The sequence below is a fragment of the Seriola aureovittata genome, chromosome 12, assembly GCF_021018895.1.
Source record: "Seriola aureovittata isolate HTS-2021-v1 ecotype China chromosome 12, ASM2101889v1, whole genome shotgun sequence".
In the NCBI taxonomy this organism is placed as follows: Eukaryota; Metazoa; Chordata; class Actinopteri; order Carangiformes; family Carangidae; genus Seriola; species Seriola aureovittata.
This window is the reverse complement of record NC_079375.1, coordinates 19,041,852-19,069,491: the sequence shown is the minus strand read 5'-3', so window position 1 is coordinate 19,069,491 and position 27,640 is coordinate 19,041,852. Positions and strand designations below refer to the sequence as shown.

Below are 27,640 nucleotides of genomic sequence, written 5' to 3'. Positions count from 1 at the left end.
AAAATATAATATATATAATATATAGGCTATGAGATATAACACTCACAGGGGCCATTCTTGTGCATTGTTATACTTGATGTAGCCTACATTTGCTTATAATACTTAGCTGCAAGTAAGTAAGAATTTTTAAGTAGCTACTTCTACTTGTATTTGAGTGCAGTGCAGTAGTTTTCCTTTGGTTCTTCCTTCACCAGTAGCCTACACCATTTACAGTTGTAATACAAAGGTCCACTTTATTCTAAACCAAAACCCAAAACAGAATTGCGTCTTCCCAACGTGTGGTGGAGTTCAGTGACTAACATCTTCACAATACAAGGGAAGACAAAGCGATGCCATAAAGACACCTGCGGCTAAATGTTTAACAGCGCACGTAGCAATTAGCATCCGCAGAGCAGCGGCTCCTACGCGTCCAGCGCAGCGCAGCGCAGCGCCAGGCTGAGGCTCAGCTCCGGAAACGCAGTAGGTGGGAACGGAACTGTCAGATTTTAGCCATCAGTTGAAGGAAAAGATTCACCATTGGGAACAAATAAAAATAAGTCTAAACAAAATTCGGGCCTCAGTTAAATATCTGCTGAGGATTCCTGAATTATTAATGAGGATTACTCATTAAATTATAATACCGCCTATAAGCCGTGGGGATATTTAAATTGAAGGATGTATTAAACGCACTCCAAAGAAAATGAAAACGAGATGGAATGACGTCATGAGACCCACAAAGGTATACAGCTTATGAAAAATATATACAGGAGAGAGAAAAGGGCGAGTGGAGCCGCAGACGCTGTTCAGTGCAGACGGTAATGATAAGGCTGATCGTCACTTCGCACTTCATTGAACGTCGCACTTCAAGTCACACAAAAAGCGCCACTCCCCGTCTCCTCAGACAGATAATCAGCTCTTCATGTGTGTATTTTTTATTTCTTCATTTGAACGGGTGTGTTTACGTTATTTGACTAATTCAGCGCAGCTCCCCGAGTCTGGCCCCATTTCAAACAGTGAAAAGAAAGCACAGCACGACGTGACACCTCTGTGTTAGACCTGTCCTCATTAGAGGTCTCAGTCTATCAGCGCTGTTCAGTGGGTGGATGTTTTGTAGAGACAGAAGCCTCGACAGACTTTTTAAAGGTTGAGTTCAAAAGGAGCCTTTAAATTCAAACCCCTTGATGATTTTGAGGCTGATTTCTTTAAAATAGCCTGACAAAAAATAATTTAAAAAACAAAATAAAATTAAAAAAACATGTTCTCCACAAATATTACACTCCGGTATGTTGAGCTTTGGGCTTATAACTGTTTGTTGTCTCAGAGAAGGACGCATTCATGTTACAATACCCGGAGGTCAAAGCCAGTCCACACATACTGATGAGGAGGCTGTGGAGCCATAAATACATTTAATCAGTGACACTGACAGTTTGTCCCCACGAGTCCCTTTCTGTAAAGGAGGCACGTAGAGCTATAAAGTTATTGATGTTTTAGTTTTTTTTTATTTATGAGGAAGCCTTTTCACTGCAATGTGTGGACTCTGGTTTTCATCAGGTTGTGTGCGCTCTGATTTCACATGAGATCATAAATACATGACCACAACTCTTAACAGAAATCACATGAGAAATAACCACTTGGTGGAACAGGGACAGATGCTGCTGATTTGGATGGTACGGTTTTAAAGGTGTACTTTCTGAATGGATTGAGTTTCCAAACTATGGTCTCCTCACTCCACAGCAGCGTGTCCACTGTCTCTGTTCATGGTGCTGATGGTGTTGACGGCGCTGACCTCGGTGCTGAAGCCGCGAGATTTATGACATCTGTACAATTTCCATCCCTTTCTTTAATTTTTGAACATATATGGCGACATAAATTACTTAGATTTTTCTAATGAATCTGTCCACACTGTAACCTCAGGTACGATCAATCCTTCACTTCCTTGTGGCATTATCAGAGTCGGTCACTGACAAACATAAAGCAACTTTAGCAGAACATGCGGTTATATTTTAAGAAAGAGCGGAACTTCTGAGACTAAAACTCTCTGTAATGTGCGTGTGTCTGTGATGGTCAGACCAGATACAATCAGGTTTTGAAGTTGTGCTAAATGATGCCAGATGTTGGCATGTGGCTCTTGGGTACAGTGAGCTGGCATTTTACCTCTGGGGCTAATCCGTGTTGAATATTGATACTTTGGCTGCAGAAATGTGTTCCTGGGAAACCTGGGTCGCCGCGCTCACAGCCCGCACGTCACTGTCCTGACATCAGCACACAGCTTAAAAACCCGCAGCACTGAGCAGTGTAAACACAGCCAGGCACACACCTTCATGTGGGCGCATCAGGAGCCAAACACGCTGCTGGAAACACAGAACAGAAGAAACACTTCAACGTGGTGCACTTCATGCCCAGTCGGAAACAGGATATTTCAGGATGTAACTGGACCATTAATCTCGGTTTACTTTGAGTAGCGCTATATTCTTCTAAACACCACAGAAAGTTCTTGCACTTTAAGCCTCGTGCAGTGTTGCTTTTAATAATGATCAACGACACTCTTGTGTTTGGAGAACTGGACGCGAATGTCTCTGAGCCGCTGACTGCTCTCACTCTCAGCCACAACCGCAGTGCGCTCTGGCTGGAGTCCAAGTCTCTGGTCACTTCAGCCACAATGTTCGCCGTGGGAGTCCTGGGGAACCTGATTGCCATAGTTGTGCTGTGTATCTCCAAAAAGGAGCAGAAGGAAACCACTTTCTACACCCTGGTCTGCGGGATGGCGATCACAGACCTGCTGGGCACATGCTTCACCAGCCCGGTAGTGATCGCCACATACGTAGCCAGTCGCTGGCCAGGAGGCGCGCTGCTCTGCCACTTCTTCTCCTTCTCCATGCTCTTCTTCGGGTCTGCGGGGATGTCCATCCTGTGCGCCATGGCCGTGGAGCGATACCTGGCCATAAACCATGCGTATTTCTACTCCCAGCACATAGACCGGACAATGGCGCGTTTTGCGCTGCTGGTCACCTACCTCGCCAACATCGTATTGTGCATCATGCCCAGTTTTGGCTTCGGGCAGCACGTCAGGCACTTTCCCGGGACCTGGTGCTTCCTGGACTGGAGGGCGATGGATCCACTCGGAGCCTGCTACTCCTTCCTGTATGGCGGCGTGATGCTGGTGCTGATCGCAGTCACAGTTTTGTGTAACTTGGCGGTGTGCAGGTCGCTGGTGGGGATGAACCAGAGGACAGGGATAGTCAGGACGGAGTTGTGTGAGCAGGGCGGTTCACGTCGCCTCTTCCCCCGGCTGCCGTCGGTCACCTCGGCGGCGGAGATCCAAATGTTCTGGCTTCTGATCTTCATGACCATCGTGTTCCTGGTCTGCTCCATCCCTTTAGTGGTAAGGACGACAGGCTGCTCTATTCAAAATGTGTGTTTTAACTTTCCTTGTTGTCGTCTGTTTTATGTGAAACACTCGTCTTACACACTCTCTGTGCATGTGTTTCTACCTGACAGGTGCGAATCTTCGTCAACCAGCTGTATGACCCTGCCTATATTTCTGCTGGGGGGAAGCCTGACTTCCGGAGTGACCTGTTGGCGATCCGCTTCGCTTCATTCAACCCCATATTAGACCCCTGGGTGTACATTTTGTGCCGGAAAAACCTGCTGCTCAAGGGCTGTGAGAGGCTGAAGAGGACAGTGGCACAGGTTAAGGACGGTCGTAGGGACAACATTCGCTGGGTAGGAGGTCAACACTCCCCCCCGTCTTTACACAGCAATGACACAAGTTACGCGTCATTACGCACAGCCAGCTACAGGAACGACTTGGAACACCAGGTGTCGATCAAAAATAAATCCTTTACGGACTTCGCGATGAGGCAAGCGTGGGAGTACGACACCGCCCGGGTCAACTTTCACCCCTTCAGCGTCGAGTCGACCGCGATCCTCGGGTGTGAGGAGGAAGTAGCAGCTCACACCAAACAGGAGGTGGCGTCCAAGTCGTCTCCCGGAAGAAGTCCAACACCGCTGCTTAGAAGAGTGGACATCGTCACCTGCACGTTCAGCACACCGAGCTCCTGTCAGTCAGCGAAATGCCTTTGATGGACATTGATCTGCCGACACAAGTTTAGAAACAGTTCAAAGTCTGACAGCTGTTCCAGCTGCTCCAGCTGCGCAGCAAACTGGTTTTAATTCAACTAGGAGAAACATCAACGATGCCAGTGATAAACTCTACACCTGTCTTATATGATTTAACCTGCAGCAGAAAGGCTTTGTTTTAAATGTATTTCCATTACAAGCACAACAGCAGATTGTGCAGTAGGCTATACATATATGTATATGACAGTCCTGTTTTACATTTCCAACACCTTTTTCTTATCAACCAGAACATGTGTCCATTTAGATGAGGCCCAGAAAACCCGCTTAAGCTGATTGTTCATATAACTTGTATGAATGTTTGCAGTAAACTTGGTGGATATTGAAAGATGCACAGTATCACTGGTAGTGGTAGTTTTAGGGTCACTTTCATAGAAGAATCTAACTCCTGCTGAAAGATGCTAGATGAAGCTGTGGAGTCCATTTCCAAAGATGGAAGTTTATGCTAAATATCATCATACCCCATGGGTACAAATGTGTGACACTCTAAGAGTTTGATAAACTGTATGAATCCATATGTGCCATTCACAATACATGACCATTCATTATGTGTTGTTGCATTTCATACTTTGATGTACATGCTGCTATTTTACTCTGTGCCATTTAACAGTGTTGCATGATGCAGGGAAAACTGAATGTAGACCTTTTGGACCTAAATTATCTTGTTTTATATTTCACATTTACATGTAATGTTTTGATATTTGCAGTTGTAAACAGCCAAAACGAACATATCACCTTTTAAAAAAAGAAAAAGACATATATATGTTATAGCTGTAAGCTATATGACCTGTGGTACTTGCTGGATGTGTTGGTGGGTCTGTGCAGAGAAATAAAGTGACAGTGAAGATGAGTTTTACCTGCTCTGTTGGTCGAAGAAGAATCAAACTATTATTATAAAAACCATTCTCAGCTGACAGACTGGTGGCAGGAGAGCTTCTCCTCCCTCAGCTCAAACCCGGGACCACAGGATCAAATTTTGCTGTTTATTGTAAACCAGCAGGTGGCGCTACAACATAAAAAGTCCTGCGTAAATTGAACTGGGAAAAGGTGGTGATGTTGGTACTGTTCACAGCAAAAATCATTGTGGATGTCACTTGGAAAAGGTCAGTCTGAATCTGTGCAAGTAACCAGGAATAACAAGATGTATATTTAAAAAAAACTTTATTCCCTTAGAGGATAATACCATACAAAAATAAAAGAAGCTTTATAATAATAATAATAATAATAATAATAATAATAATAATAATAATAATGAGACATACAGAATTTAATTACTCGACCAGTTTAAAAAGAGAAATGTTGAGGTCCTGTAGTATAAATGTTTCACTTGTTTGCTGTACATACATTCTACATGTAAAACTGAATTTCCTTTATGCTGTGGAAAAGCTGATATCATTACCCAGAGTGCACCACAAAACTAGCTCTCAAGTATGTGGGTCAATTTGTTTCTGATGTCAGTTATAACGATTTTTAAATAGTCTCCCTGGGATGAAATGTAAGGGAATATCCTTGTTCTGGATAATGTCGCTGTTTTATAAAAATCACTCAACTAATTTCAGAAATGTAAATTGCATCCAAGCGATAAAATCAGCTGATCAGATCAGGTTCTTGAGGCGTTTAATAAATGTGAAAAATCAGCACCTTTAAAAAAACAAAATGAATGTACTGTATGCGAGCAGAAGTAACTGCCAACATGAAATCTGAATCTTGGCAATAAATAGATATTTATCTACAATATATAGTTCATAAAAACAGCTCTCATATGAAGCTATAATAAATAAATAATTTATCAGAAATAAATATATTTTACTTTTATACAGTAATACATGAAGATGCATGGCATCCATTTGGCTGAGTTCACCTGAACATAGAAATGATACGATGTAATGTCCCTGTTTTTTCTGTGTGTGAAAACAATGATCTTGAACTTCTGTTAGGAGCTGGCTTCACTGTGAGTAACAGTGAACATCATACGAGTCTCTTTAGTTGGAATCAGAGTATAAACACAGCGTCAGTCCTTTAACTGTGTCTTTTCTTTTGTGTCTATCTGTTGAGCTCATGCCTTCAGGTCTCGCCCATGTCAAATCAAAACAGTCACGTTCACATAAAGAGTCTCCTCTATGACTAATAACTGCTCGGCTGTATCCTGCATTAGTTGCCAGTTATTCACTTGGAAACAATTCATCCTTTTGATGATGCAACTGTAAATCCAGACTGTGATTCCCTGATGACCTCCCCCTCAGTCTCTGTCGTTGACCTTCGCTTCCTATCGTCCAGCTGCACCCAGACCTCTTCCTCCTCGACTGGAACTGCACCACAGGAAGTCAAACAGTGGCCTTCATCCCTTCCTCTGCTCTGTGTATATGACAGCGCCCCCCTCTGGCTGTTTCCTACATCCAGGCCTCTCGACTCCTCTCTCTTCAGGATGGGTGACACCCGCTCTCACCACCCTCTCCCTCGTTCATCTCTTCAGCCCATACACATGCAGCTGGCGGCAGATAATGACTGGATGGTCCTCCACGTGGTCTGGGCGTCCATGAAGGAAACCGACTCGTACCGGTCGGGCCGGCAGCAGGGGTGGCTGCTGACCTTGCGCCGAGGCAGCGACCCATTTTCCAGCAGCGTCTTCAGCGCCAGGTCATAATTTGTTCTTGAAGACTGGCAGGAGCCCACGCAAAACTTAAAGAGGACAATCTCATCCGAGTCAAACCCCAGGCCCAGGTCCCGAACCCTCATCTCTCTCTTCTCTACACGGCAGTCCCTGCTGCTCTGCTTTGGCCGCCTGTTTTTACCTTTACCCTTTTTATCTCTTTTTCCTGTCTCTTCCTCTTCCTCCTTTTCTTTCCTCTTCCTCTTCTTCTTTTTCTTCTGTGATCCCTTGGGTTGAGGTTCTGTGGGGTCAGAGGAGCGCGGAGAGCGCCCCGCCCAGCGACTACTGGGATGGTCATCCACCTCGTCCATTACAAACGGGTCTGAAATGGAGAAGAAAGAGGAGTGGTAAACAGATAGAGTTGCTGTGAACATCAGCATTTTTTCAGAGTAACTATAAGCAGCAACATTTAAATTCTCCTGCAGAATCTTCAATTTCACTCCAACCTTTAACTTAAAATAACTCGTCACCTTTTAAATGACATGTAAATATATTTAGATGAATGAGATGCAAAGTGGATCCCCAGCCACATGCCCTCTTTCCACTCTAATACTGCCTGGTATTATGCCTGGTGAAGCAGACAGCAGAGCTTCAGTACCATATAGAGCATGCCAAGTAGAGTAAGGGTCGCTGTCGTCTTCCTGCTCCTCGTCCTCCACCACCTCTGGCAACGTCACAGGAAGCTCTCGCTCCTCCTGGCCTCCCAGCAGGCCCACAGCGTGGCCTGAGTCTGATCCCACACCAGCAGCACCAGCCTTCACATGAGCTCCTTCCGCTAGAGGCAGCAGAGAGAGGAGCACCCAGAGCAGCACCTACGGGGACACAGATGACACGTGTGAGCTGGCAGAGAGAAATCTGAGGGATTTATTTCAGGGTCATTCCATTACCAACTCACCTAGGACTCATATTCATTTCATGAGATCTTGCAAAATCCTATAGCTCTACCTCAAATACTTTTCTAGTCATGACTTTTTAAAGTTTGGCCCTCGGGGCTAAATGTCATCATTTTTGTGATTCTTATATGTGTATTCGAAACCTCAATCGCTTATTTTTCACTGGCTTGGGTTAAAATTTGTACTAAACATTCAAGAAACAAAGATCATTTGCAAAGTGTGTTCATGTAAAAAAGATGTTCCTGAATGTTTTACAGCCAACCAATTAATCAAAACAAATATAAATATAGGCTATATTTTTTTACCCTAATAAAGAATTTTAAATGCAAGTTTATTTCTGTGTAGTATTAATATAGTTCTATCAAGTCTAGAAGTTATTTAGTCCTGCATAAAAAAAACTGAGCGCCACAGATCTTGCTAAATATAGCTTTGGAGCTATTCCTTTCCTTTTATGGAAAAGTGCTAATACTCATTGCAGATATATATACTTTATATATAAAATATGTTATATTACTCCTTCATCATTTAATAATGTTTTCACATTCAGTGGTTTTATTTCATATTTGTACTATGTTGACTTCAAGGTTTTCTATCTCTGTGACACCTAATGAGCCTGTTTGTCACTGGGCTCAGGAAATTTGCAAGTTACAGCTTGTAACGACCTGGTTTGTTGCTTACTAGTAATACTAATGTTAGTTCCTTAGCTCAATACACATGTATATTATTTCCCAATGTCAAACCTGATGAAATCATCAACTACAAGCATTAGAAAAATAAAATAAAGCAAGTCTGGGCTAATCCCTTACCAAGGTTTGGGTGGATTATTGCAAAATGGGTCATAATTCATAAAGCAGTTTGATGTGACAGTCAGATCATGGAGATGCCTGTGTGTGTGTGTGTGTGTGTGTGTGTGTGTGTGTGTGTGTGTGTGTGTGTGTGTGTGTGTGTGTGTGTGTGTGTGTGTGTGTGTGTGTGTGTTTGTGTGTATGTGTGTGTTTTGGTCAGAGCAACAAGCTGTAAACATCACAGTGACATACTGTCATCCTATAAAGTTGATATGGCGAACCAGCAGATACGGAGTTGTGTTTCTGTTCACCTGGCAAATGTAAATCCAATATTCACCTTTCTTTTAGCTCTGTTTTGGTTTTCCATGCTAAAACACGTTCAGTTGTTACTGCTAACTATGTCTGCTTGCTATCTGCTGCTGTACAGTGGGTTTATCAGACCTGCTCGCTGTGGCTGAAAATAATGCTGATGAAGCTGTGACAGTGAACCAAAACAGTAAAACTGTGGGCCACAAAATCAAAACAATGAGCTGAAAGACACTTTCAACGTGTAACTGAGAGGTCCTGCAGAGCTTTAATTAAAAAGTCAATTTAATATTTAATATTGTTTTAGCATATTTATTCATTTTGCATTTTCTAGCAGAACCAGGATAACTGTTCCCCCTTTGTATTCAGACTTTATTCTAAGCTAAGCTAACTAGCTGCCGGCTGTAGCTTCATATTTAGCATACATATGTGAGGGTGATATCAAGCTTCTCATCTAACTCTCAGTGAGAAAACAAACACGCATATTTCCCCAAAATTATACAAATTTTGGATGATGTACTGTACCCACTAAACTACCTGCAGATTTTGGCGTTGGCCTACATTTCTTCGGGGGAAGCTTACCTCTGTATATTTATATTACAATTGTAACAATCCTGATGCCACATTGGTTCTTTCATTGTCACCATGTACTTATAACAAAACTAAGTTGACAAAGTGCTTTACAGATATAAAAACAAATAAAGACAATGAGATAATACTCATAAGAGCTCACAAACCCCACAGACCTCTTCCAAAGATCTGTCTTAAGCCTATTTTATCAAAAGCGATCTCACTTACTCTTCAGTAATACTTAAGTCAAATAACTCCGCTCTCTTTCCGTCCTGGATCAAGCTTTGTCCACTGGCTTATAATTTAGTAATGAAAGCTTCAGTGCTGAGATGGTTTTATGGAAAGCTCAGGCCTGAGCCTTGTGGGGATGGATTTCATTAACAATTTATACCTACACATAAGTCATCCCCGGGTTTATAGTGGCCTGTACAGTTTAAATGAAAAATGATAAGGCCGGTGGTTATTTGTAGAGATGGTGATTTCAGATAAATGGATGGCAAATAAGAGGAGTGAGCGAAAGTGGAGAGTAGAAGTGACAGAAGATGAGAGGATGAAAAAGTAGAGAAAGAGAAAAGTTTCACTGTGATTTTTTGGCAACAATGTCTGTTTCTGACAAACCTTGGCCCTTGCTGACATTACAGAGGTAATCTCCTGTCTATCCTTCCTCCGAACCCTCCATCTGGTCCCACCTGGAGAGAAAGAGAAAAAGAGGGAGAGAGGAATGTAAGACCAAGAACAAGCCTTCACTCTGTCAGCTTTTCTCCTCCCAGAACTCCCTTTTGAAAAGGGTAACATAAACTAAAAGCACAACATGCGGGCGATATGATGTCTATACATTCACAATTGTCCAGATACTGTAAAAAAAACAGCCCCACGGGCCCCTGAGCAAGCCGACGTGTCACATAAATCACGTCTTCAATGCATGAGGACAGCATGTTTGTTGCTGCTTCAGTAAAAGACCAGTGTTTGCTGCCAGCTAGTGTGGCTAGTGTTGGCTTGTCGGTTCATACATCCATGCAAACAGCCCCAGTCCAGCAACAAAAGGCAGCATCTGAGATATACTTGTCAAAGGCATTCTTCAGGGTTACTCCTGTGGCAGAGGTACAAGCAGGGGGAACCAGGCATAGCGAGAGCACTTCGCGGAGGTCCCAGACAAAAACCACGGAGATGCAGGACAGGTGATAAGAAGTGTCACGGATGCAGATGTTTATATATAGTACGTGCAGGGTGGAGGATTGTGCTGGCTGAGGGAGTGAGCGCCCATAGCATTAGGTCATCAGGTTCCTTTGTGGCCCCTTTAAATGTGAAAGTCAGCGGAGGTCAGAGCACCACGTACTCAGGCGTAGGAACTTAACATGCTCCTCGTCCATCCTGCTTCAGTTCTGCTTTGCTTTTGGAAAAGTCGTTAGGATACATCCTCTGGGTACTATGAACATCTGTACGAAATTTCATGGGAATCAATCCAGTAGTTGAGATATTTCAGGCTGAACTGACCATCCAACAGACCACAGAACTATGCTCGGAAATCAAATCAGTGTCTCGCCAATTTCTTTACTAAACAGCTTCCTTTTTGTACAAAAAATGGCTGGATTTTCTCCCCATTTCTTCCACTGCAGTAGCACCGGGAAATGAATGGGAATGATTACAACAATTTTTTTTAATATACTCGTGGCTATGTCATTAGTAAGACTGGTTTGAAGAAAATCAGAATTTGAAGAACATCTTCAAATTACTATTGATCCAAAAATCAAATACATGTATGACAGTGAGAATGGAAGTTGATCATTTATCTTGGAAATAGCAGTTGAAAAAAAAAAAGTCAAGGCCCATTAGTCGCTGATCCCATCCCATCGTATCACAGGATCTTTCTCAGAGAATGGATTTTGCCCGGTTGTCGTGGATATGCAGATTTTCAATTGGACTTCTTGTCCATGTATATTAAATCTATAATGATCCAAAACAGAGTGAAATAGCAAATCCTCACACTCAAAAGGCTGGAGCCAGCAAATGTTTGTTCATTTTGCTTGATAACTGACTTAAACGATAATCCAAACTGCTGTTGATTCATTGTATTGTAAGAGCTGTAGGGGCTTCTGATGACTGGGAGGACGCTCTGGAGAATTCTGGCTGTTACAAAGTCGAGGTAAAAAAACTAGTAAGTAATTGAGATTTTGCTGTTGCTGCTTAGCAGTCTAACAGACGACAAATCAGTGCATACATCCCAATTTAACCATGCCTCAAAGTGTCACAACTTTGTGGTTTGTATGCTCTGTCATTTCTGCCCCTTTTTATTCCCTCTTTCACTTTTAGTTAGTGAGGTGAAACGGCCTTCTCCCTACAGACACCTCCAACATGTTTGAAGCCACATCTATCATCTGCAGGAGGCTTTGTATAACCTTGGCACTGAACTACAGCAATGCTGTATGCCCATAGCGACGTATCCGAGCGTGTACTGTTCATGTGTTCGTAGATCTCACCGATATGTAGTGTACCATGTTTATTTAAAAGTCAAAAACAAGCCCAGCAGTTCTGTCTGCGCAATGAGATGGAAGACTGACAAAACGTTCAGGATCACGGGTCACGATAAGACCTGTTGATGCATTTATGCAATCCTGCATGTTCCAGCTGTAGCGATCCAGTCAAGGGAAAGTGAAGTTACAGACGCCGAGGGGGGGGAGAGGAGACGAGGAGAGACAAACTGAGCATAATTCAGATAGACAGACAGACAGACGGACTCACCACTGCTGCAACCTAAAACCAAACTGTGCTGACTCCTTGTCTCAGAGCTGACTTAAAACCTAAGAGGAGTGTGAGGAGGGACAGAGGGCTACAGATCAGTGCTGGGTCTCAGGAGAGGTGCCATTCTCAGTCACTAATGCAACAGCTGGGAGTGTTTAGTCCCTTTCAGATCAGCAAGCGGGGAGTCTACAAGGGCCTATCTGCTGGTTCATTTCACCGCGGCACTCTGGAGCTGTTTACAGCCCGACGCCTCCAGCCTTTTTAGGGGATGAGGTGGGTGGGGGAGTCGAGGAGGGGTGGAGAGAGGATTAAAAGAAGGAGCGGGACACTGGTCCTGAAGCGCTCCAGACTGACACAAGCCTACTGATGGTGTGTGTACGTACAGTTTCACATCCAACATTGCATGTGCGTGTTTCTGTGTGTGTTTAGAAAGGTGAGCATGTGTTTCTTCCTTGTTTGGCTGATTAAAGCCTTGGGTTTGTCAGGCTGCATGTCTGCAGCAGGGAGAGCGGAGTTCTTGTCACCTTCCATTTACATTGTTGGTCCTCTGCGCTCCAGTTGTTGTTCACAGTTAGTTAAGTGGGTAAGCTCTCCTGAAGCAAGTAAAACCCATAAAGCCAGAGCGAGCTTCTATTCCCAGAGTTTATTCTGCTGTTGTGAATTGCTTCTCCAAATACTGTTTAAGTGCTTGGAGAGGATGGATGGATTTCGTTTTGGGGATATTTATGAGGTAAAAGAACAGAGGCTGCCAGCACAAGAGGAAGTCAGCTCACTCAATATAATGTACACTAAACAGGCGTACATGTCCTACAGCAGGGATATTCTGAGAGTTTTTATATATGTTATTGTCAGCATTCAGACTTTCACCTCACAACCATCATCTGATATTATCGTTATGACTATACAGCCCTAAAGCCAAAACACTGTCAACTCAAAACTGAGTGAAGACCTGAATCAGATATTTGAACATCTTGAAACATGAAAACTATTATGGCAAAGAAATCTGTGCATTTCTTTGGGGGAAAAACAGAATCTTAACTGCAAAAAACAGTGTGTGTTAAGGCTAGCTGGTGAGTTAGCCTTAGCTAGAGCAAAGTTACTTTCTTTCCTGTAATTGTGAAATAAAATTTGAAGCTCCAACATCTTTTTTAAGCCACATGCATGAGACAGTAGCTAAATCTAATCATAATGGATGAATCGTAACACCAGTTAAACTAGTCCTGCTAACAGCTAAGTAGCCTAGCTTAGCAGAGTAGCAGTAGCTTCCGTCGCTGCAGCTTCTGACTCCAGTGAAATTCACTTGATTTAATGAGGTTAAGCTACATTTAAATCACATATTTAAAGTATTTAGTTAAGTCCCAACTTACATATATCTGTCAAACATTTGGCTAAGAGTCTTCAAACCTCACTCTCAAACTCTCACATATAAATATAAATGATAAGAGTAATTCTGTCTTTATTACTTTCAATAATGTTATTAAGATTTTTATTATTGCCATTTCCAACAGAGACACAGAAAGGAAGCAGGGCAACATAGCGTAAATGTGTTTCGGATTAGTGATCTATGTGCCTACTGTATACTATTACACCCTCAGACTTGAGCTTTGCCCACAGAGGCTCCACAAACCTCTCACCTTGTAAAAAAAAAAGAAAGAAGAAAGCTCTGAGCTCTCCTGTTGTTTGGCCTCCCTCTAAAAGCCAAACCTCTCTGATAATGACCTCCTATTAGAAACGCACTCTGCTCTCCGCTGTAAGTGCGTGCACGTACGTGAAATGTTCTGACCTCCAGCTTTAACCTGTCACTAACACGGTGCCTGATTGCAGGAGCGAGGAGAAAAACAAGAGTACAGTAAATCACCGCTGGCTCAATAAAAGACACCTGCAGTGTAAGAGGAGATGCAGGAGAGAGAGGCAGAACACCAGGAGAGCCGTCTGATCACTACCAGACATCGAAAAAATCGGTGGAGGTCCCACAAAACGAAGCATGCTGATATCTGCTGTACATGCACGAGCCCCACAGCTCTGCATATATGCATCCAGAGCAGTGTGGAAACTGGTTGTGTGACATTGCTTTAATCTTGCTTGTAGCGTTCTGTTGACAGAGTTTAATAAGTTTTCAATGTGTCAGTCAAGGGGCCTCAGGGTGTAACACCAAGCCTTCAGATTCAGACTGGTTGAATGTTTTCGCCCTCATCTGAACCAAGAGTCTAAGAAAAGTCCTGCAGGGCAAACTTGTGATTTGGAGCTATAAAAAGATGTTATTTAACTTCTTTAGATATTAATAGGATGTCAAGGAGTCATGGTTTACTGCACCTTTATCCTTTATCCTCTTCTCCTCCCCCTGTTTCTCATTTTCATCATGCTTCATTTAATGTTTCATACACATTAAATGTCTTTTTCTCTAAATGAGCTATCCTCCCCTTTACGACTAAACCAATTTCACTCTTCAGCAGTTAATGACAGCATGTCTTAAGTATGCACGGCAGCCACAAAGTCAAAGGAGAAAAAAGCTAGAGGAGGAGCGATAGAGGGAATGAGATAATAATAAAAGAAATCACATGATAAAAGTAAGGAGAATTAAAAATAGAGAATGGGTTATTGTCCAGGGGAAAGACAAATGAGAAAAAGATAATTGAAGCACTGAATGGCAGAAGCCTGAAAGCAGAGACAAGGTGAACACAGGGAAGAGAGCGAATGACAAAATGAGAGTGCAGAAAGGGAGCGCAGACTGAAGCCCAGTCAGTCCGTAATCCCATAATCCCTGGCAGGCAGGCAGGATGTAATTGCTCGTTAGTGCCAGTTTCCACTCTGAGGCCTGTCACTGCTAGAAAACCACAGAGCGCCGCCGAAAATGAGAAACAGATAGCAGGTCCCATGCCTCGGTTCAGATAGGTAGGTAGGCCCCCTACCTAAACCCCCCCCTGAAACACATACACATATGTGTGCACACACACACAGACACACACAGACACACACACAGACACACACACACACACACACACACACACACACACACACACACACACACACACACACACACTGGTGCGGCCACACAGTCATTCTTTCTGTTCTGTTCTCATAATCCTTTCTCTGCTACAAAAACCCACAAATATACACCCTATCTTCCTCAATTTCTCACACTCTGCAGAGCACGTACACACACACACACACACACACACACACACACACACACACACACACACACACACACACGTGCATGCGTGCACACACACACACAGACACACGGGGGGTAATCAGAGGTGTGGACACTACAGAGCCTGGGGGAGGATGGTGAAGAGAGGAGTGAATCTGCACGACCTCCCCTCTCTCCTCTCTCTGCGTTTCTCCCACCAGGAGGTTTTATTAAACGACTGACAACATCTGAACCTGTAGGTGTCTGAGACTCTTTCAGGCCAGCAACAGACAGTAAAGCAGGAGAGAGAAACTCTGGTGGGCTCAGGGGAATAATCCGTCAGGAGCAGGGTGAGGTTGCTCAGATGGCTTGGATTTTTGGAATGATAAAGACCATTTTTCACTAGTTTCTGATATTTTTTAGTTGAACCAAAATGAAGTAGAATATAGTGTTTTATATAGAAGCCAGGAGTATTGAGTTATGAATCATTTGTATGTCTATGTCCAGCTGTATTTGAAGTTGCTCTAATTCATTTTTTCCCCCAATAATTGATCAAAAGACATGTGTAAAGAATTATCACCTGACTCTGCATCTTCCCCTCCGGTCACCGGAGCATTTTAACATCTTGTAGCTCATTGTTTTGTTCTCAAAAACACTTTAATGTGTTGGTTCACTCTCTCTCAGTCTTGTTGTCAGCTGCAGAAGCTTCTTTCTAATTTTTTCTCTAATAAGCATACTGTTCACTACCTGCTCAGTAGAGTTAAGCAACTAGCTTAAATAGTGGAGCATTTAGCAGCTTAAGAAAAGATGAAGACCAAAGACTCCATGGACATGACTCCAAATGAATGCTGATGTTATTTATCTGCTGGTTGTATAAATGGTCAACTGTTTCCTAACATGTCTGCCACATCAACTGTACAACCTGATCATAAAAGAGAAATGATTAAGATACATCTTCGGCATCATGGTGATTATTATCAGCCTGTGCAGGGTTAACTATTATGGAGAACAGTACTTCTTTCCAGCCTTGCCTGTAGGGTTAGACAGTACAACCTGGACCTCATTAGAAGTCGCTATTAGAGGAAAACTTATTGGTTTCCTGATGACAAACAAAAAAGTGATTAGTGATTTACCTCACTGACCCTGGAGCCTTCTCTCCACACCAAAGAGAACTACAGAGGAACGTGTCTAATGGTTCTTTAAAGGGATAAATGAAGCACTTTTAGTTGAGAACAATGTGTTTGAAGAGGAACAGTTCTGGATTAACGCCCTCACATGTGCAGGTTCAAGTTGCCAAAGGTGCCGTGGAGAGTTACTGCAGGTCATCAGAGTGCTGGGATGACTGGGTCACAACAAGCATGATAAAATGCACGCTTCCACGGGACATAAAAGCGTCATCCGTGACCAACGCATTAACCCGGAGCTGCAGCCCTGATGGCATCGTTACGACGGACAGAGAGAAAGAAAGAACTGCTGTCAGCATCTTAACCACCGAAGACACCTGACTCCATGGAAGGAAGCTGAGGCTGTAATAATAGAGTGCACAGCAGGAGCGATGAACAATAAGTAGGTTTATCTGCTCAGACACTCCCTACTAACACTTTCCACCTAACAAGTTTCAAATATGCAAATCAAACTCTTCCTTTTCAGTTCCTCTACATGTTTTACTGTCTATGTGGTAAATGTGAGGTGTAATAGCTGTTATTGTTGTTGGTAGGCATCCTGTGAACTCCTGCCAAGATCTCTGCCTTCCGTCTCATCACGTCACAGTTACAATTAATCTGTCAATGACATTTCATTATGAGAAAAGAAAAAAAAAACCATTCACTTTCCCAATAGTGGTTAAGAGTCACGTCAAGTATCACTGACACCAGTGGGGAGGAAATGAAATAAACCACCTAAATGGATTATTAGTCAACATCTACTGATTTGTAAGGAACAATAAGAAATGGATATGTGGTGTAATACAGTGTAAACAACAATTAGAGGAGAACTAGGGTTTATGCAACTTATTTTTGTAATTTGAGGCATAATTTTTTTGAGGTTTACGGAAACAGCAAGAAACACACGCGATAACACGTGTTTTAGCAAACCAACAGTTCACCCTGTCTGACCTATCGTAAACCAAAACAGACAGCACCTGAAATGTTGATCATTTAATATTGTACAGGAGAACTGTGTGGACAAAAACCTACAGCTAGTCAGTCTGTACACTTTGATGGATGCTTTTAACGAATACAAATAATTCTACTGTTTTCCTATAAGCGTAACAAGCTTTGGGATCTGGTTTAAAGCTGCACTAATCAAATATTTTAATGTTCGGATCAAATGACTATGTGTAACGTAAAAGAGGTTGTTTGTCGTGATAAATCCGTCTGCATTGGTCCCTCAGCTGCATGGACCGTTTTAGTGTCTTTTATCAGGCTGTTTTGGTTTTGGGGCCCACAGCTTTACTGTTTTGTTTCATTCTCAACACTCTCGTCAGCCTCGTTTTCAGATGCAGGCGGCAGCTGTTTTCAGTTAAACTCTGATGGACCCACTGTACACTACCTGCTCAGCACCGTACGGCAGACAAAGTTAGCATCTAGCCGGTGAACATATTGTAGCATTTATCAGCTAAAGACATGGATATTTCCTTGAGGAGCTGGTGGACAAAAGACAGGGCCGACAAGAGAGTGAATGCTGGACTTGCTTTTTTCACATGGAAACTGAAATCTAATGTTGCTCTGCATCGGCTGGAGTTGTAGGCAAATTATTCCTTACATGTTTCCTTCAACAACTGTGTCATTGGTTACAGCTTGTTCTGCTGCTTGCAAGTGGCCAAAAAAAAAAAAAAAATGCATTAAATGCAGCTTTAAAAACTGTGTTATGGTCTGACTGCTTGTGTTTGTTGCCTCTTTGTAGCAGAGAGAGATTTTTGTCTAGTACAGTAAGGCAGTGCAACAAACCTCCTGCAGGATTTTGCACATCAGCTGTAACTTCCACGATGTGGATGAACGGCATCTACAAGATTAACCGTGCAGGGTCACTGGAAAGTTTAGCTAATGTGCAGTTAGCACTAATTACCCACACAGAAACCCACAATGCAACAGACTTATAAGTGTCTTGTGACCCGATCAGGTAAATTAGATGGGACAACATCATCCGCGGCTCCGGGTCTGTTTTTCCCATGAGCGCTGAGATACAGACAGCCTCCTGATGCGACACATCTGTGTCCTCACCTTCTCGCTCCCCTTCACTTTGTTTCTCACTAAGGCAACTTCCCAGTGTCCCTGACCCTAATAACCCAAATTCCTGCCTGATTAAGTTGGTTTTAAAAGGAAGCCACACAGAGAGCGGTTGGGTGAGCCTCACCTTAAATGGGAACACATTTTAGCCGTGTTGGAGCGATGATCAGAGGGTAGGATTTCACTTTCCGGTGTTTGTGAGGACGGCGGCGCTTAGAAGGCCGCAAAAAGTACAGAGGGAAGGAAGAGAGAAGGGTGAAGAGGAATAGACAGAAAACTCACACATACATTTAACACAGGACGTCTCTCAGTTTCTGCGTCTTTCTTTCCCTTCATGGCCTATTTTCTCTCAAACACGCTCTGTATCAGTATCTGGACATTTCCACCAAAAACTGGCTTTATACACACACATACGCAGACAGAACCCCTCACCTTTCATAAAAAGCCACACACACTCTCTGAAATCCCATCGCCCCCACCCCCCCACCCTCATGACCTTTTCTTGCTCCCATCTCATGTTGTTATTTCTCCAAATTAAGCCCACACTGAGCCTGAGAGTAACACTCTGAAAAGTGGCCATCAGTGACACACACACACACACACACACACACACACACACACACAACACACACACACACACACACACACACACACACTGGCCATTAATAGTGTGTCTTGTGTCTGGGTGAACCAGCTCTATCCAAAGTGTTTCCGTGTCGCCCGCTCGCGCCCCAGACAGACTGGGTTTAATGACCTGGCCTGATAGTTCAAAGCAGCCCTCAGATGCTATGATTAATGAATCGGACCTGCTAATTTCAGAAGAATACAGCTTATTGTATCAAAAAACACTCTCACAGACACAAACGCTGGGCTAGTTAACATTCTTCTGTATTTTGAGAAAAAGTTGTTTTAAGGAGGGAGATTTTGCGATAAGGACAGGAGTTAGCTTTATGTTTCATCAGCGGCTCCAAAAGTATTAACTGCTGCTTTGTTCTAAATAATTTAAGCTGTTTGAACTTGAAGAAGTCGAAGTGCTCAACAACAACAAAACAATTCAAGATCAGAGAAAGAAATAATTCCCCCAGCGTACTTACACAAGATTGTCCACTGCCACAAAAGCAAGGACCCAGAAAACAGAAGTTGCATGGGAAGCATTTGTCTGAAAGAATACATCTAACAAATTGAAATTCCTTTTTGTCAGATCATGCCTCCTTCAATTTGCCCTGAAGGAATCACTGTGGTTCGCTGCGTACTTTAAGCACTTCCAGATTGAAGTTGCCCTGCGGCACTTCAGGTTGCATAATCAATCTCTCTCAGTGCACTCTCTCCATTAGCGCTGGGACAAAACAACCAGAGTAACGTTACACACTGAGGCTGAGACACGGCTGAAGACAGGGCTCCCTGCGCAGAGCACACATCCATCTTTTAATGACAGATTTCCACTAATGTGAAATGATTGCGCCCCAGTTTAGAGGTTGAATATTTCACTGCATCAATGTTGCTACGGAAGGAGCAAAAAGGTTGAAGCTGTTGCTGGAAGAGTTGAAGCCTGTCACTGTGTTTGATGACGCTTTCTATGCACCTTAGCTGTGCGCCCACTGAGCAGTCAGCACGTTTCATCTCTTGTATTGTATTGTATTTTTTTTTTTAAAATCATTCTTTCCTGGATAATTTTTCTAAACAATTAAAGTTATATCACAAAACCCACGGCTGTATCTGATTTTTCTCCTAACAATCTATAAAATGTTATCACAAACGACTGATCCTGGGCATTTACAATAAGATGCATCATCAGCTCATTAAATCCAGTATAATTTTGCATTTGATTAATGGTGAGCAGAAAAACCTACACTACACACTGCTAACTCTGCCTGAATGCCATTTTAATAACTTAACAGCAAGTCTTACCAGCGATGCAAGACTAAGAATCCTAATCCTGAAAAGAATTTCAACCATCATCGTGATTCATAATTTAGGTTAATTAGTTGAAACATACACACATAACCTACTGGATGACAAAGACCAAACTCAAGCTGAGCCAACAAATTACACTGTACATGCACATTTTGCTTGTATTTTTAAAGAGTGACTTCAAAGTAAACAAATCCATTACGACACGTAAAGGCGTTGGTAAGTAATATTATGTGACATGAACGTTAGAGCGAATGGTCTTTTTACCACCTGTAAGTGATGTACTGATGGAAATTAGCGCAGCCTACCAGCTAAATGTGGCTAGTGGCTAATTAGCTAGTAGCAAAATCTGGTAAATAGCTACATCTCTTCTCATCGCATGAAATTAATATTTTTTTGTAATGAGTCTATGATATATTGTTTTTGTTTTTTATTTTTCTTTCGGTTAAATTACATGGCTGATGTTGGTGAAATCAAGAATTTCAACCATCATTGTGATTCTTTTTTTTTGTTTGTTTGTTTTGAGAAAAAATCTAATATTTATTGAGCTCCAAAAGTTTGTTCAATTAGTTCTGCTTTTTCCTGTTTATTCCCCTTGGATGGCAGGTGAAGTAGACTGTTATGTTTTTCTTGGCAAACCTGATCATAAAGAATATCTTGGAAAATTACATTTTCTGAAAATTAGGGGGTTTATCCTCAACACATCCCAGAGGAGTGGCCTAAATGAAATACATAGAAGTAATATTTGAAATATCTGGCTGTGTTTCTGAAAGCTTAGTGAGTAATGAAGACCACTGGGAGAGGATACAAACTGTTAGAGCCCGTTTGCAGCCACAGCGGCTCCAAATATATTTATGAGGATGCTTCTACATAAATGAGTGGTAATAATAATAATTTATTGTCCTTTTAATTACGAGTGTTTAACTGGAATTCTGGGAAATCGAGGTGCAACACAAAACAGCATCAGAGCAAGAAAAGAGTTAAACCCATAACACCAACAAACGGCACGCTAGCTCTCGTAAAGCCACATGCCAGTTAAAACAAACCAGACCACACATCAGGAGGCTGCTGGTAAAGAGAACACGCTGGCCCACAGTACCTGACCCTCGATGGAGCCGCTGACCTTTTGACCTTTGACTGGAGGAAGTGAAAGCCGTGGCAGCATGACGGGGGAGTGTGAGATGCCTGAAGCAGAGGCGATACTCTCACGTTCGGCCTGAGAACAAACCTGAGATTTTGAAAAGACACGAGCAAAGAAAAACAAGGTTGTTTCACGACATGTTTTCACACATTTTACAGGCATTCAGTGGGGGACGCCTGCTGGGGATGTGTGACATGTCTCAGGTGATGCCAAAGCTCTTGTACACACAGATTCATCAAGTACAACAGCTTTGAAAAGCAGGGAGGAGAAGAGAAGAAAATATAGATAAAACACCAAAGCAAGATCCGAATGTGAACATCTGAGGCCTCCGACTGAGCCTCGTCTGCGTGTTGAAGGACATCGTATGTACATGAATGTGTGAGTCAGTGGGTCACTGAGTCAGTGAGCAAGTATGTAAGTTCATCTACCAATGTGGGAGTCAGTGACGCATCATGTAATTTCTTCTACATCTCTGAATGGACAAACCCTGACGAGTCGCACAGTTCGGGATGGAAAGACACAGAGTTTGATGAGGGAAAAAACACTGTTGAAGAGAAGCTCGTGAAACAGCGTCCCTGCCACCAGCGCACGAGGCCGAAGCGATCGACACAGTTTCATCTGAGACTGAAAAGAAACAAGCTTGACTTCCAGCACGTCAAAACACCTGAAGCTTAAAAGACTTCATCTGCCCCTGATCCCCTCAGAGTCACTGGAGAGGAGGGAAATGGATGCAGCTGTGTGTGTGTGTGTGTGTGTGTGTGTGTGTGACAAGTACTTTGATATTTAGATGTGCAGCCCACCACAGAGGAGGGTCACACTAGAAGACTTCCTGACTGCCACTGTTTCCCCCTTAGCAATAAGGACACACACACACACACACACACAAACACACACACACACACACACACACACACACACACACTAACACACACAAAGACTATCACAGTCATTTTGATTTATACTTCTCCTCAGACTCACCTTCTTGCACCTTGTAAACGCTTCAGACCATAAATCCAAAAAACTTTTCTTCATAAAACGCAGAGAACAAACACCTCCACCATCCTCCACCAAACACTGCCAATAAACACCAAATTAAATCCAACAATGAATCCAGGTCACGGCGACCCTAGGAGCTTAAAACAGCTGGCAGGTGCGTGCAGGGATGTTTGGAGCTCAGCAAAAAAAGCCACTGATGTGAAAAGAAATCAAACATCAAACAGTGTTGTCACAGCAAACACGAAGACAAGAGCGCAGCTCTGCTTTCACAGCAGCAGTACACGCACAAATATATCCAATAATATTCTTCTACACGGCCGCGGGAATCTTTTAAACGACAAGTACATAGGCAAGTTTAGAGAATCTGAAGTGCGCCTTACCAGCTGTCCTGTGCGCAACCTTCCGCTCCCAGTGCGCACCGGAGAGGACGGGAGAGCCGCTTCTTCTTCCACGCTGCGTGCAACTCATGGGTTTGGCAATCCATACGCTGCGATGTGTCATGTTTTACACCTTACTGTCACGGTGACTCGCAGGCTGACTCCCCTGAGGCTGGAGCAAACATGAAGAATCCATCTAAAAGCGGCTCAACTTCAACGCGAGAGGCGCCTCCTTCTCGCTTTTCTTTTTTCTTTTTCTTTTTTTCGCGGCCAAACTCTTCTCTCTCTGGCCGGTGTCCTGTCACGGCTCCTGGCCGTGTCTCAGCACCCTGAACAAGAACAGAGAAGGTGGAGATAGTGAGCACAGACTGTTCACCATGTGAGCTAAAATCATTTCATCCTACAGTTTTATTACGGGTCTTAAAGTTAGATTTAAAGCTTGAGTGATATATCACCACTGGACGTGATCATTTTTTATCACAAATGTTTTGTTTGATTTCCTGAGCTAAGTGTTTTATAAGAGCAGCTGCCAATTTTCTGCATCAGTCACATCCTGTCTTGTTTCAAAAGCTTGTTTGTAGAAATCTCTTCAAAAATAAAAAGGTCAAATTCTTCTGGAAACAAGTGAAGTTTTCTAAAACACATCGTTAGTTGGATGAGCCCGTGTATTTTAAGACCAAATGACATGTTGAGTTGGACATTTTGCAGACTGCAGAGCTATCCAGGTCATAAACTTTACAGCTGACTGGTGCAGGCACTGTAAAGACTATATAAAATCTAATTAGGTAGGGGTTTGTTTGGGGTGACACAAACAGTCCACCACGGCCAAACAGTCAGAGAGTAAGAAATGCTTGTCCTCAATTCGCTACTCGTGCTGTCTCTGCTCTGACTCACATCCAACCATCGATTAATGAAATGAAGCCAGTTTTTCAGGCATGGCTCCCCTCTCCTTACCTTCACTAACCTGTTCAGTCTTGCCTCCAAACAGCCTGTATAGTTAAAGAGTAAATAACACCGCAGGAAATTTCTCACAACACGTTCTGCGTCTCTTTAAAGTGAAGTCAAGGTCGACACGTTATCAAAACCTCCAAGGAGAGACTCTGCGCGGGCTCATTTATGACGCCTTGTTTTCTGCTTCTTTTGCGTGTCAGTTGATCTTCAGCGGATTTGAACGTGAAGTTCAACTGAAGAAAAAAAAAACAACAACCCGGTTCTATCGGTCAAATTATGTTTCTTTAACATTACAAGTCCACGCGTCACGCCTTTACGCAGCTACAGTCTGCGTCTCCAAGCAAGCGCTTCTCTCGTTTCTCTAAAAAAAAAAAAAAAAAACACACTCTCTTACTTTGGACTCAGGTATCCAGGTTGTCAGAGAGTGTTCCGCTCCGGTGTCTTCTCAGGAGTCTACTACACAGCTACTAAACAATGTCTACAATGCCCCGCAGGACTGGAGGCTATGCGTAAAAACAGCGCGCCGCTCCGCCTGTCAGAGACTTTTGTGAAATCGGAGCGCGGTGGCCGCGCTACAAAGTGCTGTGATTTCTCTTCCCCATCCACATAGCTCAGATGTCGTTTTTGTTCCTGCGCTGGGAGGAGGGAGGGAGGGAGGGAGGGAAGGAGGGGGAGTGATTGTCATAGAGGACGGGCATGGAGCATTTCTGGAAAAGTGTTCCAGTGGAAGAATCCGCCAAGTGACATCTGTCCTTCAGTCACTGACAGACTCATCAGTGTCCAGTGTTTCACTATATTCCGCCTGTACGTGCACACACAGGCAGTGCAGGCACGGATGGACTGTGAGACAATGGGTCCCTGGGCACAGACGCCCCCCACCCCCGCTACATAAGAGCAAGACACCCAGAGTGGAAGAGGGTTTCTCATTATGGTCATGGTTTGTCTCTCTTTGCACTCTTTGTAGTCATTCATGTCATTTTGAGTCTTTGAAGTTGCTTTCAGTCACTTTCTAGTCTTTTTTCATCCCTTTGTTTTTGCGACAAGAAATGTTAACAGTCACAGGCTCTGACCCAGGGCCTCCTGACCCCTCAGGTCGCTGGGCCTGTGCCCAGTAGGCCAGTTAAATAATCCCTCCATGCACACATGCATGATTGAGTGAGCACACCTGGCCATTATTGTTTGCTACCCTGCTTCATGTGTTTGCTCCGTCAGTCCTGCCCTGGCCTCTTCAGCAGACTGTTTCACCTGCTGTCACAAGCCTGAAGGATGGACACACCACATACCCCAGCTCACTGCACCACAGACCACACACCCTCTACCGGTGGAGCTCCTGGACCTTCTCCACCCTCCGACTTGCAGGTTCGTCCCGTTCTGTCCTGCCACCCCACTCCACTCCACCCTCCAGCCCTCCAGCTGAGGCACTCCCTGCAGGGCAAACACTGAGGCCTGCTGAGCACAAAGGCTGGGTAAACAGCTCCTTAGCTTTCTTCTCCGGGCCCACTTTCTGCACCGAGGCAGAGACAAATGCAGGGAGGATCCTGGTCGCTGCCACGGCGCTATTTATAGTAGCGACCAACAAGGCAACAATGCACACAGCTGAGGTGCATGACATGAAGGAATGTACCGTCAGATAATGAGGATGAACTCAATAACAACAGGAGGGGAACTAGATCCGCTGGGCCCATAAACAGCTAATATTTGTGACATAAATGAATAAAACAAGATGACAACATAGACTTTATAAATAATATTAACTAATATTACCCAAAACACAAGCCTGTTTTCTCTCCTGGAAACATACTTCAAACATTACGGCACACATCAAACTAACTCCAAATAATGCACCTCTTGAAATGATTGTGATGAGATGATGAAAAGATAATGGGATAATAACCTCCGGGGTGAGACATCTACAGTAAAATGAATCATCGTGTAAACTAAAAGTCAGCAGGCAGGTGGCAGAGATTCAGCAGAGGGCACCACAAATTTAAAGAGTGCGCATGCTTTCCAGAAGTGTGTCTACATCATCCATCACAGTGAGCCATGGCGATGAACTTGTTCGGCTTTGTGAGAGGGATTTGCAGCATGACACTGTTTGTACACCCACAGTTAAACCCCATGCAAGCACAACACACATATATCTTCAGCCCGCACACACACACACACAGGTTTAGTCTCTGGCAAGCCACAGGAACATGATGGCTGTTGTAGAATTTTTCATTTCCTTGCAAGAATATAAAACTGAAGTTATGAGGAGAGCAATTTTTGACGTGAAGATATGAGATTTTTTTGATTTTTATCATTTGTGTCCTGCCGAAGTCGACTGACTATTCTCCAAAAAGGTAATGTTGTCCCTTTGGGATGTGTGCAGTGGTTACCATGGATACAGGGTGCTGGTCTGGTCCTTTGTAGCTGTCATGAGCACATCCGAGTTCAGGACCGGATGGGGAAGAGGGTGGGTGGTTTGGATTTTGGGTGGTGATACTGAAGGGAGGCAGAAAAAGAAGAGCGCCTGTTCCAGATGTGAAGGACAGTTAAAGGGTTTTTTTTTTTTATTCCCTCCAAAGTTTCTCCAGTTTCTTCTGGAGGCACAGGTCACTGCCCTCACCGCTTGTCCTTCCTCTCTGTTTTCTTTGTGCTCTCTCCATCCAAAAGGTGACTTTCTTTTCTTGGGCCTCTTCCAGCTTTTAAGTTTGTTTTCATTTTTTCAAGTGGGAACTCCCCTCATCCAGCACCCTGTCCAAAGCCCCCAGGCCAAGTCTGTGGGACAAAGTCGTACTGTAGCTGGAAGAGCAAAACAGTGAGCTCCATAACAACGCGTTTCCACATTCGCTCAACAAATATAGCACAAATAAATCTGCAGTAATCTACGCCTCATCAGAGCTGCATTCCTTCAGGCGTCCTCCAGGTTTGTTGTATCACTGTTCATACAAACAAATGATAAAGCAAAGAGTCAGCATATGGCCTGATTAGAGGTGTTATTACCAGGATGTATAACCACAGAACATGACACAAGCACTACAGAAGAAAGCAGTGGTGAGACTTCAGAGCATCACTCTGGCCTCAATCTTATCTGAAGGAAGTACATCAGAAATGATCAAAAGAATAATAAAAAATTAAACAGGGACTATTTCTATAATCAATTATTCATTTCAATTATTTATTAAGCAACAAGACTAAGGGTCTTCAGTCATGCTAGCAGCTCTGTGAGGCTGTAATTAGGCACAGCGTTGCTTTTAGCTGAACGCTAACATGCGCACAGAGACAATGTTTAGCAGATATAATGTTTACCATGTTACTATCCTAGTTTAGCATGTTACCATGCTAATGTTCGCTACTTAGCACAAACACAAAGTACAGCTCAGGCTGCTGGTTTTCCACACACCAGTGTTGCAACAAGTTAAAACTGTGACGTGACGATGGAGATATTAAAGTGAAGGCATCACTAAAGTCATTAAATCAAGACTCCAAACCACAAATGTGAACCTCGTGACAGTGCTAGAGACGGACATCGCTGTTAGCTAGAAATATCAAAGATTCACTGGTTTCAGTTTCTCCAGTGTGTGAATGTGGGACTTTTTGTTGTTTTACGTCAATTAAAATGGAATATTTCTGGTTGAGAACCACGCTTGATGTCGGAAACAACATTTTAATCTCACCAAAGGATCATTCATAATCACATGATCTTCATCAGCAGGATGGAGTCTGTCCAGTTTTCTTGGAGTTGTAGAACTTCAAATTTCTCATCCATGTTGGTTTGAACATTGCAATATAAAGTTCATTCTTGACTTTCGAAGCAGTAGCTGACAAAACAGTCTCACCACAGGGTCAGTTTAGTGCTAAAC

The 27,640-nt window shown here is 43.3% G+C and overlaps 2 protein-coding genes across 4 annotated transcripts; one reads left to right on the top strand and one right to left on the bottom strand.

Annotated features, from left to right (window-relative positions):
• The first annotated feature begins 1,515 nt into the window (after positions 1-1,515).
• ptger4c (prostaglandin E receptor 4 (subtype EP4) c) lies at positions 1,516-4,949 on the top strand. Its single transcript, XM_056391897.1, has 2 exons — positions 1,516-3,361; positions 3,478-4,949. Exons 1-2 carry the CDS (start codon positions 2,510-2,512, stop codon positions 4,060-4,062), a joined length of 1,437 nt encoding a protein of 478 aa, XP_056247872.1. The 5' UTR covers positions 1,516-2,509; the 3' UTR covers positions 4,063-4,949.
• A 326-nt stretch (positions 4,950-5,275) lies between these two features.
• On the bottom strand, positions 5,276-24,382 carry LOC130178351 (uncharacterized). 3 transcript variants are annotated; one of them, XM_056390467.1, is made up of 5 exons: positions 24,190-24,382; positions 22,848-23,173; positions 9,939-10,009; positions 7,365-7,578; positions 5,276-7,088 (listed from the first exon to the last, which is right to left on the bottom strand). In XM_056390467.1, exons 2-5 carry the CDS (start codon positions 22,966-22,968, stop codon positions 6,586-6,588), a joined length of 909 nt encoding a protein of 302 aa, XP_056246442.1. In that variant the 5' UTR covers positions 22,969-23,173; positions 24,190-24,382; the 3' UTR covers positions 5,276-6,585. The 3 variants fall into 3 exon arrangements, with proteins under 3 accessions (XP_056246442.1, XP_056246444.1, XP_056246443.1); XM_056390469.1 differs by lacking the exon at positions 24,190-24,382 and adding an exon at positions 23,799-24,110; XM_056390468.1 differs by lacking the exon at positions 24,190-24,382 and having other exon boundaries at positions 22,848-23,751.
• Between the last annotated feature and the right edge of the window lie 3,258 nt (positions 24,383-27,640).